General features: G+C 43.0%; 1 protein-coding gene across 1 annotated transcript; it reads left to right on the top strand.

The window, feature by feature from the left end:
• The first annotated feature begins 984 nt into the window (after positions 1 to 984).
• PDCD7 (programmed cell death 7) lies at positions 985 to 12681 on the top strand. Its single transcript, XM_004455503.5, has 5 exons — positions 985 to 1907; positions 4548 to 4686; positions 9766 to 10002; positions 10258 to 10345; positions 11482 to 12681. The coding sequence occupies exons 1-5, from the start codon at positions 1047 to 1049 to the stop codon at positions 11603 to 11605; spliced, it is 1449 nt and encodes a 482-aa protein (XP_004455560.3). The 5' UTR covers positions 985 to 1046; the 3' UTR covers positions 11606 to 12681.
• The last annotated feature ends 7626 nt before the right edge of the window (positions 12682 to 20307 follow it).

The following is a 20307-nucleotide window of genomic DNA, read 5'->3' as shown; positions in this document are numbered from 1 at the left end:
ATGCATGTTAAACCTGGATGAATCTCCAGAGAATTATGTTGAGTCAAAAACGCAAATCCCAGAAAGTTATATACTGTAAAATTCCATTTATATAACTCTTGAAAGGGAAAAAAATGTACAAGTGTATTAATGTCAAGAGTTAAAGAGGGGTTGGGGACAGGAGAGAAAGGGTGTGACTAAAGGCAACAGGAGGAATCATAGTGGTACTGGAAATGTTCTGTTTCTTCACTTTATCAATGCCAATATCCTAGTTGTGATATTTGCTACAGTTCTGCAAGATGTTACCACTGGAGAAAAGTAGGTAAAGAATACACAGGACCTGTTTTTCTTAAATCTTTGTGAAACTACAATGATCCCAAAGTAGAAATCTAATCAGGTAACACGACTACTCATGTCTTCCCCACCCGCGTAAAACCCCTCAGAGATGACCCTAACCCTGACCCTGACCTCTATCCACCTCCCCAGCCTCAGGAGGCTCCCTTCAAGCTTTCTCTGCTCCATCCACTCTGGTATTCTTTCAGTTCCCTCCACTCGGCATTTGTACTCTGTTCGCTACGAAGCCTTTGCTTATGCTGTGCGCATCTGGACCTAGCTTCCCTTTCATCTTTTCCTATTTAACTCCTACTTATCCTTCTGGTCTCAGCTGAATCCTCAGATCCTTAGGGCAACTTTTCCCAACCTCCTTGACTAAGTCTCTAATAAACTCATGTTGCTCCTTTCATTTTGATAGTACTTATATTCACCGTTGCTCTTTTACATTTATTTGTAGGATTACTTGATTTAATATGCTTTCTTTACTAGACAGTAAATTCCGCGAGGACACGAACTGCATCTCTTAACCTACATGGTATTGCGGAGAGGGTAGTACTGCACCCAAAACACTCAGATACTTTCGAAATCCACAGATGAACAAAGTCCCTCCTGCGCTGTGTTTCTGGGCGGGGCATGTCGTAATAGGGTCGCGCGTCGTAAAACGTCACTTCCTCCCGGAAGACTCCCGGGAACCGCTCAGGTTCCTGTCATTTCTGAGTCCCTTGGTCGTGACCATGGCCCTTCCGCCTTTCTTCGGCCCCAGTCGCCCGGGCCCGCCGCCTCCGCAGCCGCCGCCTGCCGCTCCCTTCGGCTGCCCACCACCGCCGCTGCCCTCCCCGGCTTTCCCGCCTCCGCTTCCGCAGCGGCCCGGCCCCTTTCCGGGGGCCTCCGCCCCCTTCCTCCAGCCGCCGCTGGCTCTGCAGTCCCGGGTCCCCGCGGAAGCCTCTCGCGGCAGCGGCGGCACCTTCTACCCGGTCCCTCCACCGCCGCTGCCTCCGCCGCCACCCCAGTGCAGGCCTTTTCCGGGGCCCGATGCCGGTGAGCGCCCGCGGCCGTCGCCTCCGGGCCCAGGGCCGCCTTGGAGCCAGCGCTGGCCTGAGGCACCGCCACCGCCCGACGTGCTCGGGGACGCGGCCCTGCAGCGCCTGCGCGACCGGCAGTGGCTGGAGGCGGTGTTCGGGACTCCTCGGCGGGCCGGTCGCCCGGCGCCGCTGCTCGCTCCCGCCGGGCCTAGCCTGGGCGAGGTGCGCGCTCGGTTGCGCGGGGCCCTGCGCCTGGTGCGGCGGCTGCGCGGCCTGGGCCGGGCCCTGAGTGAAGCGGAGGCCGACGGCGCGGCCTGGTCACGGCTACACGCCGAGGCCGCGCCGCTGCGCGCCGAGCTGGCGGATCGACTACAGTCGCTGACCCAGGCCGCCTTTGTGGGCGAAGCACGGCGGAGACTGGAAAGAGTCCGGCGCCGCCGACTGCGGCTTCGGGAGAGGGCCCGGGAACGCGACGCTGAGCGGGAGGCGGAGGCCGCGCGGGCTGCGGAGCGAGAGCAGGAGATTGACCGCTGGAGGGTCAAGTGCGTGCAGGAGGTGGAGGAGAAGAAGCGGGTGAGAGCAGCGGACGCGCAGGGGGAGGGTGTGTGTGTAGAAGTGGAGTGTAGAACCTGAAGGGGCTTGAGACTTTGCACTTCCACTTCCTGGGGGTAAGCTAGTTTACCTCTTGTACCTCATACTTACATATAAGTGCCTATTAAGGAGATATAGAACAGGAAACAAAAGCCTTAGGTAGACTGCCAAGTTCTGTAAGGTCATTGTATAATAGGTTTACACGGTGACATTAGAGGGATAAGATAGGTCCCCTGTCCAACATTCCGTCCACTTAATAACATTTAAGGCTAACAAATGTCTGGATCCTTGTCTGTCTTGTACTGTTCTAGATGAGTTCGGGAATACAAAATATAGAATACTCGGGGCCCTGCTCAAGGAACATATTCCCTAATTGTTGACAAGGTGATGTTGGTGATTTCCCCAGGATTCCTCTGTTTACAAGTTGTTTGGATTTTTTTTTTTTTTTAGGTTTTTTAATTTATTTCTCTCCCCTTCCGCCCCAGTTGTCTGCTCTCTGTGTCCATTCGCTGTGTGTTCCTCTGTGACCGCTTCTATCCTTATCAGCTGCACTGGGAATCTGTGTTTCTTTTTGTTGAGTCATCTTGTTGTGTCAGCTCCCACATGTGCAGCGCCATTCTTTGGCACTGCTGGGCGACTCTCCTTACGGGATGCACTCCTTGCATGTGGGGCTCCCCTATGCGGGGGGACACCCTCGTGGCAGGGCACTCCTTGCACACATCAGCACTGCCCATGGGCCAACTCCACAGGGACCAAGGAGATCGGGGGTTTGAACCACATACCTCCCATGTGGTGGGCGGACACCCTATCCATTAGGCCACGCCTGCTTCCCTGTTGACAAGTTTTAAATCACGGGTGTTCGGATTTTATGATGTTTTTGAGCCCTTCCTGTATACTGTGCCCCGTGCTGAGGTTGTTACTTAATACTAGTTCTTTTGAATTTTTGTGACAACCATGAGAAGTAGGCAGTATTACCCCAGTTTTATGGATTAGGAAACTGAGGCTTGGAGATAATTAACTTGCCCACAATCACACAACCAGTTTGTGGTAAATTCACTTGGGATTTGAAACTACCTTTGTCTAAGTACAAGCCCTATTGATCTCAAGCTCTAAGTAGGGCCAGGGTGAAATTGGAAATTAATCAAGTAATTGTTCAAGGCATTCTCTTTATCCTTGAGTGCCCTCTTGGTTCCCTTCCCTACTGCTTCCATAAACAGATAGTGTCTCCTTCCTCCTCCTCTGTCTGCTGTTGCCCCAACAGCTGATATCACTTCTCCCTGAAGTGTACTGAAAGCAAGCTTTGTCCTTGCACCCCCCGGAATATCATTTAAAAATGTCTGGATGGGAAACGGACTTTGGCCCAGTGGTTAGGGCGTCCGTCTCCCATATGGGAGGTCCGCGGTTCAAACCCCGGGCCTCCTTGACCCGTGTGGAGCAGTGCTGATTCGCGCAAGGAGTGCCGTGCCACGCAAGGAGTGCGCCCGTGAGGAAAGCCGCCCAGTGTGAAAAGAAAGAGCAGCCTGCCCAGGAATGGCGCCGCCCACACTTCCCGTGCCGCTGACGACAACAGAAGCGGACAAAGAAACAAGACGCAGCAAATAGACACCCAAGAACAGACAACCAGGGGAGGGGGGGAAATTAATTAAATAAATAAATCTTTTAAAAAAAAAAAATGTCTGGAGAGGCAGTCCCTTAATCTGAGGAAGTTGTAATTCATTTCAGCAATCATTAAATGAGGGCCTGTTACGTGCCAGGCTCAGTGTTAGAGATGAAGATGAGTAGGACATAGCCCTTATCCTTGAAGGGCTTACAGCACCATGAGAAATCATGTCAGTATTGTATGACATGTTAGTAATTCAAAGGTAGTTATTAATGGGGCCCCATTGGGGGAAGGTGTCAGGAAAGGCTTCCTGGAGGATGTAGTGACATCTGAGCTGTGTCTTAAAAACATTAAAGCCAGGCAAAAGCAAGAGTTACAGTTCCAGGCAGGGGGAATAATACAAACAAAAGAGTGAAACAGCCTGGTATGGCTGTAATGGTGGAATTACAGGCACTTACTTGACAGAGAATGAAGTTTAAACTAGAGGATCTTCCCCACCACCCACAGTGATGTTATTTGAGACAGTGGCCCATGTGGAGTGGCTCGAGGAACAGTTATTTAGTATACTAAGAAGAGTAGGGTGGTGGTCTTCAGATGTTTGAGAGGCTGTCATTTGGAAGAGATCCTAGGGACTCAAGAGCAGTGGAGTACGAACTCTGTGCATAGGTTATCCTTGGAGAGCTTTATCAAGTCCTTTCCACCCTTTGTTTGTCTTTCCTGAGAGTCTGAATTTTAGGGTCCAGGAATATGCATTTTTAACAAGGGAACCCCAGGGAAGTTCTGAGGAAGAAACAAAAACCAGGACCTGCAGAGGGGAAGTTGTGCCATCCCTGGATGAGAATGACCCCTGGGCTGAACCAGTAGAGAAGGGACTTTTGCCAGTCCCAAGAATCAGGATGTAGATCCAGTGGAGCCTAAGCCTGAGATTGTTTGAATGTCTGAAATTGTACCTGCCAGTCAACTATTCTCTGCTATAAGGTTGTCTCTGATATTAGGTTTTGTGGGCTCTGGTTCTCCTCCAGGAGCAGGAACTCAAAGTTGCTGCTGATGGTGTCTTGTCCGAAGTGAGGAAAAAACAAGCAGACACCAAAAGAATGGTGGACATTCTTCGGGCCTTAGAGAAACTGAGGAAACTGAGAAAAGAGGCTGCAGCAAGAAAAGGTAACTGTGACTTTGCCTTGCTGTTTGTCAGAATTTGACTCTACTTGCATTTCTTCCCCTGCTTCCTTTCCATTCTTTACCTTAATCCCCAAAGATATTTTTGAAAGAAAAATGCTTTATACTTTTCTTCAAATAATTCATTCAACCCGTAGAATATCTGGGCTTGTCTGTAGCAGCTCAGGATTTTTGAATCAGGAGTCCTCTTTGTAGCCAAGGTTCAGAAGAGAGGCAGGTATGGGAGTCCATTGCACTGTCCATTGCCCTGACTCCATTCTCGCCCCTGTTATTCCTGACCACAGTCCTCCAAGTGGGGTTGGTAGGGCAGGTCAGCTTAGCCCAATGAAAGCTTTCTCATCCTTCCTTGGCATTCCAGAAAGTGTTGAAAATTTGGCTGATTGAGATTAAGGCCTTAGAAATACAGATGACCTCATTGTGGTACTTCTGGGACACTCGTGAATAGTCACAAGAGAGTTTGCAACATCTGTGTCTACCCATATCTCTTCCTTGCTAGAATGCAAAAACCTGAGGGCTTCTATTTAATATTCCCCACCTCACACCCTCCATGAGGTGAGTGCTCATTAAATTGCTGGGTGAATTTTCCAGCATAATTTCTCAATATTAGTCTCCCTCATTTTGATAATAGCTACCCAAAAGAAGGAAGAAATTTTAGGAGAAATTGTGATGTATAAAAAAAAGCTGCTTCTGTATAATTAGTTGACTTGAATATAAAGTGATTTGGTAACTAGCAGTTAGTTGCATTGTGCACCTAAAAGTAAAACCAACAGCGCCCAAACTTCTCTCTTCAACATACATGCTCCTCCACCTAAGTGGTAAGTGATAATGCTGGCTATGCAAGCAGGGCTGTATCACGGTGTCCTATTGTGCAGGCTAGAGCTCTGTCACCTTTGCTTAAATCTGTGAGGAACCATTGAAAGATTTTAACCAGAGAGTGAAATGATGAGAAAGAATCCTTTGCTGCTTGTGTTGATCCAGAAGCACAAATTTGCCTTAGAAAGAACAGGAGTCAGCAAGCATAAAGAGCCTGACTTTGCAGTTACTGGAATCCAGTTTCTAGTTCCAGTACTCTGCTAATGACTAACTCAGAGGCCTCAGGAATCATATTCCTTTTGGACCTAAAATCCTTCTTATTCCAAAGGATACCTTTAACTTAGCTGGGCTCTTAGAGCCTTCCCAGTGTAATTTCTTAGCCACTGTGAGAACCCTCTGAGGGGTTGAGAAATTAGAAGCCATCTTTTCATCCTTGGAGGAGTTTGCCATCTAGATCAGGCTTGATCAAACTTGGGCCTATTGGCCAAATCCTGGCCACTGCTTGTTTTTGTAAATAAAGTTTTACTGGAACACAGCCACACCATTCATTATATTTTGGCTTTGACTGCTTTTGTGCTACACTGGCAGATTTTAGATGTTGCAGCAGAGGCTGTATAGCCACACAAAGTCTAAGATATTTATTATCTGGCTTTTCAAAGAAAAAGTTTGCTGACCCCTGGTCTAGGTAAAATGAAACAAACCACAAGGTTATTACAAAGTAAGATAGTGACCGTTTAAATTTCAGTGCATCAGCATTTATGTGTGTGTCAAAATACTAACTTGGAAAGTTAGTAGAAGATGGATTTGAGTTGCAGAGTTTCCATAGTTGGGAATAAGTGAATGGAAACTTGTTAAAGCAGAGCATCCATGAGAAAATGATCTGGAGCAGTGTTACCCTTGAAGGCGAAGATAAGAGAGTGAATTGTATAAGCACATGGCTGCAGTGGTTACGGAAGAAAGAATTACCCCTCCAGCTTAACTTCACAAGAGACAGAACTACCGAACTTGAAGAAACAATACTTTTTGCCACTTATTAGCCAAAATGGAAAATTTAGTGCTCAGAGCTGGCAATATTATACTTTAGTGGTGGCAGCATAAATTATTAATTTATAAATTAATAAAATCATTAATTGAAGAAAATATTTGTTAATTACCTTCTGTATGTCAAGCGTTAGGTGCTGGCAAATGTATAGGTTTTTTGTGTTTTTTTTAAGATTTATTTTTTATTTATTTCTCTCCCTCCTCCCCCATTGTCTGCTCTCTGTGTCCATTCGCTGTGTGTTCTTCTGTATCCACTTGCATTCTTGTTAGCAGCACCGGGAATCTGTGTCTGTTTTTGTTGGGTCATCTTGCTGCGTCAGCTCTCTGTGTGTGCGGCGCCGCCAATCCTGGGCAGGCTGTGCTTTTTTTGCGCAGGGCGGCTCTTTTTGCAGGACACACTCCTTGCACATGGGGCTCCCCTACGTGGGGGACACCCCTGCATGGCACGGCATTCCTTGCAGGCATCAGCAAGCACTGTGCGTGGGCCAGCTCACCACATGGGTCAGGAGGCCCTGGGTTTGAATCCTGGACCTCCCATGTGGTAGGCAGACACTCCCATCAGTTGTTACAAAGGTACCATACCAATACTAAGGGTCAGTGATAGGGTAGTATAAGGAGTAGGGGGTTTTTGTGGTTTTGTTTTATTGTTTGGAGCAGTGAAAATGTTCTAATATTGATTATGGTGATGAGTGTACAACTCTGATTATATGAGAGCCATTGATTATACACTTTGGATGGATTGTACAGTGTGTGAATAAAACTGCTTTAAAAAATAATATTAATTTAGAAATCAAGAATGAGAAGTTTGCCTGTTATATTTTATCCCTTTACTCAGCATACTTTAGTGATTTAGAAAACGTTTGAAAAAAGTTTTGGTGGTGAGACATTCAGGAAGACCTAGCACTAAATAGCAAGGCTGGTCTTTTCTAAGTCACTATATAGAAATTATTCCAAAAAGATTAAAATCAGTGCAGAAGCTAAGGAACCTTTTTTTTTTTTTTTTAATGTACTGGATACATATACATTTTTTTTGTATCATACAATATGTTACACATATTTGGTTCATAGTAACACAATCATACAGTATTTGTCCTTTTGTTCCGGCTTGCTTCACTCAACATAATGTCCTCCAGGTTCATCCATGTTGTCATATGCTTTACGACTTTTTTTTTTTTTCATTTCTTAGAGCTGCGTAATATTCCATTGTGTGAATACACAGTTTGTTTATCCATTCATCTGTTGCTGGACACCTGGGTTGTTTCCAACTTTTGGCAATCATGAATAATGCCAAATATATAGCTTTTTAAAGAAGCAGTTAGTACCACATTTTGGTATTCTAAAAGTATCCATAAACCTTTCCACTCTTGGAAATTTATCCTTTAGAAATGAATCCATATGAGGGGAAAAAATACATGCACAAGAGTATTCATTGTAGCATTATAACAGAATATTTGACACAGCTTAAGGTAAATATCCATGAGTTAGGGTGTTTGTTAAGTAAGTGATGATACATTGATTTGGTGAAATAGAATAGGGCTATTAAATGATGAAGACTTGAAAATAATGTGGAAAATTGATGGTAGTCACACAACCACAAAGAAACGAAGTTGCTAGTATGTGGATACAAAATACTGGAAATAAAAAATTATTATGGTAGCAGGGTTAGGATCTTTTTCTTCTGTGTATCTGGTACTTTAAAAATGCTTGTGTAATAAATATATTTACCTTTAAAATCTTTGAGGACTGACAGGATGGGCTACTCCCACATCACAGTGTTGAATCACCCAGCACCCTCAACAGCTTTTATGTTTCAGGGCCATTACAGTAATGAATGTAGAACTGCAGTCTATTCAGATATTCATTGAGCATTGAATTTTGTTCCTTTTATGAAAAATTTCACACATACAAAAATAGAACTTCTAAATACCAGTCATCCAGATTGAACAATTTTCAAGATTTTACCACATGTCCTGCCTTTTTCTTTGCTGAAATAATTTAAAGCTAATCACTGACATATTTCATCTCCATTACTTATATATGCATCTGAAAAAATAGACATCTTTTTATTAACTGTGATGCCATTATCACACCTAAGAAAATTATCAGTAACTCTTTTTATATCACCTAATAACTAGTCCATAATCAGATTTCCCTAATTGATGCTTCAGGACTTTGTTAGTTTTTGGCTGATCTCACAGTTAACTAGGGTGACAATTCATCCCAGTTTTCCTGGTACTGAGAGGTTTTGTGGAGTGTGGGACTTCCAGTGCTAAATCTGGGCAAACTGAGATAGTTAGTCACCCTCCTCTCAGCAGCAGACTGTGTAGTCTATGGCGGGTTAAGTGTATCTTCTTCCTCACCTTTCCATGTGTATTCCCCCAAACTTCAGATTTAGAGGGAAAATTGTTTATCAGTTAGGTCTAGGAGTTGGTGCCTTGGGAATTTCATGAACAATGAAGAAGTATAAGAAGTTCCTGCCTTCAGTGAGCTCACTGTCCAACTGGAGGATCATGACCATTAGAAATAAACAAAAATCAAGGGTAAAGTGGTATAGTCCAGAGTGAGGAGATAGGAAAAAGTTAGGGGAGGGTTGGGATAATTGGAGACTCAAGAAATCAAATTGAGACTTGAAGATCGGTTGGAATCCATAAAATCTAAGCAAATTCATACCATAAATAGGACTTTTTTTTTTTAAGATTTATTTATTTATTCCCCCACCCACCCACCCCGGTTGTCTGTTCTCTGTGTCTATTTGCTGCATCTTTGTCCGCCTCTGTTGTTGTCAGCGGCACGGGAATCTGTGTCTTTTTGTTGCATCATCTTGTTGCATCAGCTCTCCATGTGTGTGGCACCATTCCTGGGCAGGCTGCACCTTCTTTTGCGCTGGGCAGCTCTCCTTATGGGGCGCACTCCTTGCGCGTGGGGCTCCCCTATGCGGGGGACACCCCTGCGTGTCAGGGCACTCCTTGCGCGCATCAGCGCTACACATGGGCCAGGGCACTCCTTGCACGTATCAGCGCTGCGCATTGACCAGCTACACATGAGTCAAGGAGGCTCAGGGTTTGAACTGCACACCTCCCATGTGGTAGACGGACGCCCTAACCACTGGGCCAAGTCCGCCGCCCATAAATAGGACTTTAAATTTGCTTATTAGAACACGAATTTTGGGATATGAAACAGTTTAAAATGCCATTTGGATCTCTTTGCTAGGGGTCTGTCCTCCAGCCTCAGCAGATGAGACTTTTGAGCATCACCTGCAGCGACTACGAAAACTCATTAAAAAACGTTCTGAATTGTATGAAGCTGAAGAGAGAGCCCTCAGAGTTATGTTGGAAGGAGAGCAAGAGGAAGAAAGGAAAAGAGAGTTGGAAAAGAAACAGAGAAAAGAAAAGGAGAAAATTTTACTTAAGAAACGTGAAATTGAATCCAAGTTATTTGGAGATCCAGGTAAGCTCCTTTTTAACTAGTGGAGGAAAGGAAGTACTAGGTTGTTAACTCTTATTATGGGTGAGCTCAACTTAAGAGATGGTAGGTAACAAATCATACCTTTGGATTTGAAATTCTAAACTACATCACGGACATCTCGGGTAACAATGAAACACATTTGATCATGTTATAATCACAGGCTCAGTCACTTTGCCATGAGAAATACACTTTAGATATAACACATGATGATGTTGTATTGTGCAATTTCTTTTTCAGATGAGTTCCCACTTGCTCACCTCTTGCAGCCTTTCCGACAGTATTACCTCCAAGCTGAACACTCCCTGCCAGCACTCATCCAGATAAGGTAAAGGGGCAACATGTTGCCTTTACCTTAGGTTGTAAGAAGTAGTTAATGAAATACTTACATTATTGAGGTCTATTCCTGTATTTTTTTTTTTTTTGTAAGCTCTTTATGGGTTTATTATGTTCCCAAAGTTCATATGTCACACACATCTTATTTAGTCCCCATTAATCCTTGAGAAGTAGATGGTGCTATTCCTGTTCTAACAGGTGAAGAAACTGAAATTTTGGTTGTAACTTGCCCTTTTGTATTATCCCATTCTATGGCAGTACTGTTGATTTAAAGCATTGGCTTCCTTTTCCTCATTCTGTTTTCTGGTGCTAAACAGACCCAGGAAAAGAAACTCTACTTTGTTTCTTTTGGAGGGGAGACTATTTAACACCCATGCTGGCTTCTAAGCTCTTACATCACAGCCAAAAGAGCAAAAACAAGGGGAACTGGAGTCTTATCTAAATCTGCAGTTACAAATGAGCTGGGCAAAAATTTCAGCTCCCTGGGTCTCGCTTCTCGCCTCTATAAAATGAAGGTGGTGGGCTAGTTGGGGGCCTTCACACTTCAGCAGCCACATTCTTCCCAAATGCAGTCTTGAGAAATCAATATGTTAAACAGATAAAATGAATGAATGGGTTCCTCAAGCAATTTAAAATCTATGGTTGACTGGAAACACTTTATTGTTTCTAGACACTCCCTTCTCCACCCTATCAAAGCATCTATTTGGGGCACTATGGATCTTCAAAACATGGTTTGAAAACCACCAAACTAAGTGATCTCTGAGGTCCATTCCAAAGCTCCAACATTTCTCATGAAAGAATGTTTAGTTCTCATGAAATAATGTTCTTTAGCATGCCAAGTTTATGTTCTGGGAAAAGAACATCTCTCATTTGCATACAGGCTTTAGCTTCTATCATAAGTATATACATAAGGTTAAAAGTTTTTTTTTTTTTTTTTTCAGTTTTTTTCCTCTTTGTGTACATTTTTTAAAATATGGTCTTTTTCATAATTCCTAGAAAACAAGTTCTGTTGTGGATTAGTATATCAGTCATTTGGAAACTAAGTCCAAAAGTTGAATATTTAGTTGCTGAATACTGTGCTTCAAATAAAACAGAAATAAACAGTTTTTCTGCAATGTTCTTATTAAGGCATGATTGGGATCAGTACCTTGTGCCATCCAATCATCCCAAAGGCAACTCCGTTCCCCAAGGATGGGTCCTTCCTCCACTCCCCAGCAACGACATCTGGGCAACCGCCATAAAGCTGCAGTAATAAAGGAGCTCCAGAAGAGGGGTCCCACCAGCGTTGTTTCCAGCACTAAAGATTAGTGATTCTGCCATCTTCTTGTGCTGTATCCAGGACCTCTGAACTCCAGGTGGCTTTGCCCTGCCCTGAAGTTATGTTTGCCTTCTGTGTTATGTCCTGGCCGGAGATGCTTCTTAAATCAGGAGATTAACATGGTTCCTTAGGAAAAGACCTCGGTGAATTGGGGTTATTATTACTACAGACAGTGGCCTTGGTTCACTGAATTTGCCTCTGTTTTGAGGGGCTTGGTCCACAGTGACTTGTTAATTTACTCTGACTTCCTTGTGTGGTGATGGGTAAGTACTCACGTACGCTCAATGCAAATGTGCACTGGATAGATTTAGCTGCCCTTCCACCAATACTGAGTGTTGAAGGCAAGGCTGATACACAGTCTCTTTACCCTTCCTACCCCAAAGAACTCTCTACCTTCCAGGAAGAAAGGTTGAAAATGCTTTATACTTAACTTGGTTTTGTTAATCCCACTTTTGGTGCAGCTTGGGAGCAGCTGGTGCAGCTGGTAAGGAAGATGGCAGTTGACTCCAGTCTGTGCTGCTGGAAAAGACTGGACTAATTTGGGAGTCAACTTAGGAAACCTGAAGATTACTTGTACCCAAATTTGATAGTGTTTTAGTGGATGATGGCTGCATTTTCCCCATGTTAGAAGGATCCTTACGAAAGCACCTGTTTTATATTAATAAGTTCCTGGATGTCTAGTTTTTCAGAATCCCAAGGATAGAAATTTATTTCCCTAAGGAAGTGGGACTTTAGCCTTACTCATTTGCATTGCAGGAGCTAGGATAGCTATGGAATTTTCTTAAGGACTCAAGCTTCCTAGAAAGAATCCATTTAGTCAAAAGCTGGGGGAAGAACAGATAAAAATGACAAAATTTATTTTTTTTATATTCACCAATAAATGCTGTGCCTGGAGATGATCAATCATATAATATGTCAGTTTTTTGTTTTTGTTTGTTGGTTTTTTTTAAAGCATTTATTGTGTTATTTATATTTCCAAAAAGCTAAATAAATGTCATCTTTATTTTTTAGTTTGCGCTTTTGCCTCCTACTAAATCACCAAACACACTTTCATATTAATGAAACACATTTTCACTCCAAAATTCAAATTCATTATAGACATTTTCTACAGGACAGTGAGGCTCAAGAATCAAACTTTATGTGCAAAATCCAACTCTGGATAAGCAAGAAAGGACATCATCAACTTTGGAATTATTTCATGTAATTGGAAGTTCTGGGGTACAAGATGTTAATGCCTTTGCTCCTTTTCTGTTTACTTTGCATTGTTTAAGTTATATATTATGTATTACAGAATTACCAGATAGGGTATGAGCCAGTACTCCCCGTCCAAAGTGTGTGTATAAGCTCATAAACCATAAAATCTAATCTAATGTGATTAGCCTCACAAACCCCCTTTTGTTATAAATCTACCATTTGCTCTCTGAGATGCAGTAAAAGTAGAAATAAAAGATGAATTGTAGGATGTATGTTTGATGTCCAGACAGACTTGCCACTAAGATAGCTGTGCTGGAGGAGGGCGGTACAAAGCAGGGATTCAGGAAATCTCCACAAGACTCAAGGAGAGAAAGGCATTTAACACCTAGGTACAAAAGAAAAAACACTCATCTTTCATTTCTCTTGCAAGGTTTTAATAAAGTGAGCATTGTTTTTTGTTAGATTTTTGTTTTGTAAGAAGATTTTCCTGGTTTCTTGTCTGTAAGTAATAGTGGTGGCAGCAGCCACTAGTCCTCTACAATTTTAGAAAGACTCATAGTGTCTACTAGTTGTACTTTTGAGAATATGAACAATGCCATTGTAATCTTAACCTCTTTTTCTAACTAATGGAATATTTCAAACATTCAAAAGTGAAAAGTATGATTGCCCAAGAACCTATCATCCAGCTTCAAATAATATTCAATTCTTGGCCAATCTTACTTTATCTGTACCCTCACCACTCACCCTGGATTATTTTGAGGCAAATCCCAGATGTTATATCACTTCATAAATACTTCATTATTTATAAAATTTTTAACTTTAAAAAAGTTTATAAAAACTTAAGCACGGGAAACGGATGTGGCGCAACCAATTGGGCTCCCGTCTACAATATCGGAGGTCCAGGATTCAATGCCCAGGGCCCCTGGTAAGGGCAAGCTGGCCCACGCAGAGTGCTGGCCCATACAGAAATGCCAACCCATGCAGGAGTGCTGCCCTACGTAGGAATGCTGCCCCACACAGCAAGATGACGCAACAAGAGAGAAGACACGGCAGAACAAGGAGTGGAGGTGGCACAAGAGGATAATCACCTCCCACTCCAGAAGGTCCCAGGACCGATTCCTAGAGCCACCTAATAAGAATACAAGCAGACACAGAAGAACACACAGTGAATGGACACAGCAGACAATGGGGGGAACAGGGTGGGGAGGGGGAGAAAGAAAATTAAAAAAAGCACAGTACCATTATCACACTTAGGAATAATAACTCATTATCATCAAATATCTAGTCAATGTCCAAATTGCCCTATCATATGTTTGTGTTTACAGTTTGTTCAAATCAGGACCCATACATTGATGTGTGTTGATACCTCTTTAAAAATTTCCTATAACCTATAGTTCTCTATTTCCTTCTCCCTCCTGTGCTGTCTTGGACTCAAGAACTTTACCTTGCAATTTATTAGTTGAAGAAACAGCTTTTTTTTTTTTTTCCAGAATGTTCCCACAGTCTGGATTTTGCCACTTGTGCCTTCATGATGCCATGTTCCTCTGTTTTCATATTTCTTAAAATTTAGTAATTAGAGCTGTACTGTCCAGTGTGGTAGCTACATATGGCTATTGAGCATTTGAAATGTGATGTGCAATTACATATGTGGCTCATATTTGTGATTTAGAGGCTTGATCACATTTTTTTTTTAAGATTTATTTATTTTTCTCTTTCCTTCCCCCTCACGCCAGTTGTCTGTTCGCTGTGTCTATTTGCTGCGTATTCTTTGTCTGTTTCTGTTGTTGTCAGTGGCATGGGAATCTGTGTTTCTTTTTGTTGCAGCATCTTGTTGCGTCAGCTCTCCATGTGGGCGGCACCATTCCTAGGCAGCTGAACTTTATTTCACCCTGGGCGGCTCTCCTTATGGGGCGCACTCCTTGTGTGTGGGGCTCCCCTACGCGGGGAACACCCCTGTGAGGCACGGCTCTCCTTGCGCGCATCAGCACTGCACATGGTCCAGCTCCACATGGGTCAAGGAGGCCCGGGGTTTGAACCGCGGACCTCCCATGTGGTAGGCGGACGCCCTAACCACTGAGCCAAGTCCACTTCCCTTGATCACATTTAGGTTGGGATTTTCTGTCAAGAAAAGGCGGTGTGTGTACTTGCATTCAGGAGGCAATAATTTCTTGTCTCGTGATATTAGCAGTCATTGATAAAACTCAGATTAATTCATTAGGACATGCAAAATGGTGATATTTTAATTCTATCATTTTTTAACTGGAATGCTTCTAAATGAAAAATTTCCCTTCTCAGCTACTTGGTCACTCTGAAACACAATTTGTATAAGAAAGGCAAGCAATAAATACTTAATTCCCTTTATTAGTTATCAAAATAATGAGCCAGTTTCCTTTGTTAAGTATCATTATTAACTTATGGATCCAAACGTATTTACATTTCAATCCATTGTTGTTATCTGTATTGACCATCTCACTTTAGCTAGTTTGAACCTCTTCAGGTTGGCTCCTGAATCTTTTTGACACACCCCTGTATTCTTTTTCAAGCTTACCTTGTACATTTCTCAAATCTAGAATCAGTCATTTCTCCAAGGAGCTGTTTCCTCTTCAGTGGAAAGGCATTTAGAGACCACAGTCTGTATCATAGGGATGCTATTCTTAACCCTTTTTTGAACTGTTCAGGCAACAGAACTAGGAGCCACAGTTCAATTGAAACTTCAGCCTTTTCTAAATTTTTTTTTCATGCATATTGGTTTCTTTAATTGGCCACAGGATCCATGGAAAAAAGACAGCGAAGAGAGAGTATTCACAATAGTGGAAAACATGGAAATTAGCATACAATAAACACAGGCTCAAGTTCTGGGTAGACATTTACTAAACTCATGACTTGGTTCAGGTAGTTAATCATTTTATTAATAAGTCTGCATCCAAACTGAAACGAGAAGAGTAATGGTAATTAAGTCAAAGGACTAAATTATTTTTAATAACCTTTTTATACCTGTACTTAAATTCTCTTTTATTGTATATTGAATATGAATTAATGAAGATAGCGGAATAAAATCATTCAAAGACTAACCAGAAAGCCAATTACCTGGTGATTCATCATACCCTATACGCAAGAGTATTGTTTTAGATTATTTCCCAGTAGAGAAAACCCTGGACTTGTGAGAAACTCTAACAAAAGCATTTTTTAAAAGAAATACAGGGAAAATTAGAAAGCTATAACATAAAAAGATGAGGTTATATGTTAAATACTAGGCATGTTTAGCCAGAGTGGCTGAGTTTATGAGAATTTGGTGCTACAGGCCAACTGGCTTAATCGCCCTAAAGCCATTCATGTTCTTATGTCCACGTGACTTTTGTGCAAGGATGTATCAAGAAGCTTAGCTGGGTTATGCCATCTGTTGTAGCCTTTTCATTTCTACACGCTTTGACCACAGAGATGCTGTTCTGGGAATGACAAGGTAAGTCCAAAGTATATCTTATTCCATTCAAATAAGTAGAATATAATATAGAATCTATAGAAGAAATGTGAATGCTAGAAGTATCAGTAATGATATAGTTTATGGAATAGAAATTACATGAGACATTTACAACTAAATTTTTTTGTTGTTGTTTTGGGTTTTTTTTTTTTAGTGCTTAGAACCGGTAAGCTGTTCCCAGATATGCATTTACCTTTGGGTGAATCTACACAGTTCCTGACCTGTCACACCTGGCCTAACAACCATGAAGAGTTTGTTTCCAATGCAGGTTCCATTTGAGTTTTGGAATAATGTCTCACAGGCTCTGAGGCAGAAATTGTGGTCTTTGAGGCTGTATAACTATGCAGAGTAGTAAATACGTTTCTCAACTTTTTAAATTCTTGTTTTCTGGAATATAGAAAGCAGGAATTGAACTGTGTTCTTTGAAAAATGATTTTATTTACCATTGCCAGATACTGTACTAAATGTTGGGGACAATAAAGAAGATTCTTGCCATCCTGAAGTTGAGTCTAGAGTAGAGAAGCTAAATCAGAATCATTGATTATAATTGTGCTAAGGTATTTACTAACATTTATATTTTTTATTGTTCAAATATTTATTAAGTGACTGTTGAGGTCCAGATAACTTGCAAAGTATGAGAGCTATAATGGTGAGCAAACTATCCAGTACTCCCTAACCTCATAGATAATATACTATGTGATGAGTATTCTGAAGGAAAGATATGATTCTATGAGATTATGAACTAGAACTGCCCCCTTTTTTTTTTACCCAGATTATGGGTTCTAGAATATGTTTAGGTGAAATAACAGAAAATATCAATTATATAGTAAGCATGAGAATACCATTTTTCGGTTTATATCTGTATGCTAGATCATAAGTCATATGTATTTCACACTATGAGTCACAGTCAAAATAATCTTGAAAGTCACTGTACTAGGTGAGCCTAACCAAGGCTAGGGGTCAGGGAAAGCTTTTTTGAGAAAGCAATGTTTCAGCTGAGCTCTGAAGAGTGAAAAGCTGTTAACTGGTTGTGGAGGTGGAACAAGGAAGAACGTTGTAAGTGTCTGGAAAAGCAAATGCAAAGATCTTGTGGTGTAGGACAAGAGCATGGTGATGGAGGATCAGCGTGGCTGGAGTAAGATGGGAGGTGAGGCTGGACAGGTAGAGGTCAGACACGGCACGCTTTTGTCAGGAGTTTGATTTTCATTCTGACAACAGCCAGGAAGCACTGGAGGGTTTTTAGCAAGGGAGTGGCTTAGTTTTGTGTTTTAAAATAATCCCTATTGTTGTAGTGTGTGGAAAAGAAATAATATAAAATAGGACATGAGAGGATATAGTGGAGACCAGTTGTCCAAGTGAGAATGGGGGCTTGGATTCCCTTTATTAGCAGTGGAGGTAGAAAAAAATGGCTGGACTCCAGAGATTTAGGAAATAAAACTCCACCAGGGATTTGAGATGGGCAGTGGTGAAGGAGAGGAAGGTGTCAGGGATAACTCCTAAGATTGTGCACCTGGATGGATGTTACCATTCCTTCAGACAGGGAACACTGAAGGAGGAGGAACAGTTTCGGGGAGGAAAAAACCAGGAATTCACTTTGGATATGAATTTGAGATACCCTTGAGACATCTCGGGGGAGATATCTTGTAGATAGTTGTGTTTATGAGTTTGATCTCAGAAAAGAACTGGAGAATTTAATTATGGGTTGGTACACAGATAATTGAAATTATGGGCAAAGAATAATGTCACTTAGTATAGTGGAATGTTTAAAAAAACAATACTCATGTCATTGCCTGTGCCCCTCCCTAGACTAGCTGCCACAACCCCCACCCCTCACCCCCACACTCCCTGAGGCTCAGATGCGGTCAAATAGGCACAGACCATGGACTGGTGTTTGAGAGGCCCTGAGTTATGAAGTTGCTGAAGCATGAACAGCCTGGCTTTCCTAATATCCCAGCTCCGCCACTCCCACCCCCCGTCCCCCATCCCCTCTGACTCCTTCAGGTATTTCTCCACCACCTACAAGATGCAGTCAGTACTCAGCCCAAAATTCAAGGCCCTCCCCAGGCTTCCATCTTATTGCAGACAACTTCCTGGCACAAACCAGCTCTTGAATCAAGCAGCTTGTCTTCCCTTCACTATGCCCTGCAGTTTCCTGCCTCTGCTCCCTTGCTGGAGCTGTTCCCTCCATGAAGTCTTGTTCTCCACCCCACCCTTTCTTTGCTTACAGGGGTCCTTCTGCCATCCTCTGAGGCCCAGGTCAAGTCCCATCTGTTTTTTTTTGTTTTGTTTTGTTTTTTTAGATTCAAGGGACCAGAGATTGAACACAGGATCTTGTATGTGGGAAGCTGGTGCTCAACCACTGGCCACATTGGCTTCCCTAAATTTTTTTTGGCTCATTTGGTATTTTTGTTTTATTTTTCAAGATTTATTTCTCTCACCCCGCCCCCCCCCCATCTCTGTTGTCTCTCCCTGTGTCATTAGTTGTGCATTCTTCTGTATCTGCTTGTCTCCTCTTTACACAGCACCAGGAACCAATCCTGGGACCTTCCAAAGCGGGAGAGAGGCACTCAATCTCTTGTACCACCTCAGCTCCCTGGTCTGCTATGTCTCTTATTGTCTCCCCTCTCTGTCTCTTTCTGTTGTGTCATCTTGCTGTGCCAGCTCTCTGCTTGGGCCAGCTTGCCACATGGGCCAACATGCTTGTGTGGGCAAGCACTCCTGCACAGGCTAGCATTTTGCTTGGGCCAGCTTGCCAGGCGGGTCAGCTTGCCTTCACCAGGAGGCCTCAGGAATCTAATCTTGGACTTTGCATATGGTAGACAGGAGCCCAATTGCTTAAGCCACATCTCTTTCCCTGTTTTGTTTTTTAGGAGGCACCGGGAACTGAACTTGGGACCTCCCATGTGGGAGGTGGGTGCTCAACTACTTGAGCCACATCCTCTCCCCCATCTGTTTCTTGAAGCTTTCCCAGCCCCTTCTAAGGACTAGAATATTCTCCTTCCTCTGGAGAACATCATTACTCGATGATCTGTACTTCTCATTTTGTTTTTCGCAGAAGTGACCCTCATTTTAGACTATATTCTGACTAGATCACATGTTACACTGTAGCCCTTGACAGTCTTAAGTGATGTCATCCCAGCATCCTCAAATTCACAAACTGTCCCAGAAGCAAGTGTAGCGCTGAATAAAGATTACCTATTGGGAAGCGGATTTGGCTCAACTGATACAGCGTCTGCCTACCACATAGGAGGTCTAGGGTTCAAACCCAGGGCCTCCTGACCCATGTGGTGAACTGGCCCATGTGCAGTGCTGATGCGCACAAGGAGTGCCGTACCACGCAGGGGGGTTCCCCGCGTAGGGGAGCCCCACGCACAAGGAGTGCGCCCCATAAGGAGAGCTGCCCTGCACAATAAAAGCACAGCCTAGCCAGGAGTGGTGACACACCCGCGGAGAGCTGACGCGGCAAGATGACACAGCAAAAAGAGAAACAGATTCCCGGTGCCGCTGACAAGAATGCAAGTGGACACAGAAGAACACACAGCAAATGGACACAGCAGACAATGGGGAGGGGGATAAAAAAAAAATCTTAAAAAAAAAAGTTCACTGTTGACACTTCTTGTTCTGCAATAAACAATGCATTCAAATATTTTTTAAAAAATACCTATTAAGATGCAGATGCTGGGTTGGAGGTTGGGAGGGAGAAGGAGGGTGGCCCTTCCCTGTACCTGCTCAGTGGGCAGGCAGTTCAACAAAATTGTGGTCCTTCCCCATAGCTCAAAATCTGAATATAGATGAAAATGTGAATGATAAAACTCTATGAATGCCAAAGGCCTTCTTAGGTCTTTGGACACCCCTGTGTCCCCTGCAACACCCTTGTACCCCAAAGGTTCCCTGTAAGAACCAGCTGATGGGGCACATAACTTACTGATTGTATTGGGACCTGAATGATTCTGAGTGGTGGAGA

Source organism: Dasypus novemcinctus, chromosome 3, assembly GCF_030445035.2.
Source record: "Dasypus novemcinctus isolate mDasNov1 chromosome 3, mDasNov1.1.hap2, whole genome shotgun sequence".
Taxonomy (NCBI): Eukaryota; Metazoa; Chordata; class Mammalia; order Cingulata; family Dasypodidae; genus Dasypus; species Dasypus novemcinctus.
The sequence above is the reverse complement of the archived record's forward strand: the minus strand, read 5'-3'. Positions and strand labels throughout refer to the sequence as shown.

Coding starts and splice junctions, on each gene's coding strand:
- PDCD7 (XM_004455503.5), top strand. CDS start 1,047: ATGGCCCTTCCGCCTTTCTTCGGCCCCAGTCGCCCGGGCCCGCCGCCT. Junction 1,908..4,547: donor AGGTGGAGGAGAAGAAGCGG/GTGAGAGCAGCG, acceptor GTTCTCCTCCAG/GAGCAGGAACTCAAAGTTGC. Junction 10,003..10,257: donor CAAGTTATTTGGAGATCCAG/GTAAGCTCCTTT, acceptor TTTCTTTTTCAG/ATGAGTTCCCACTTGCTCAC.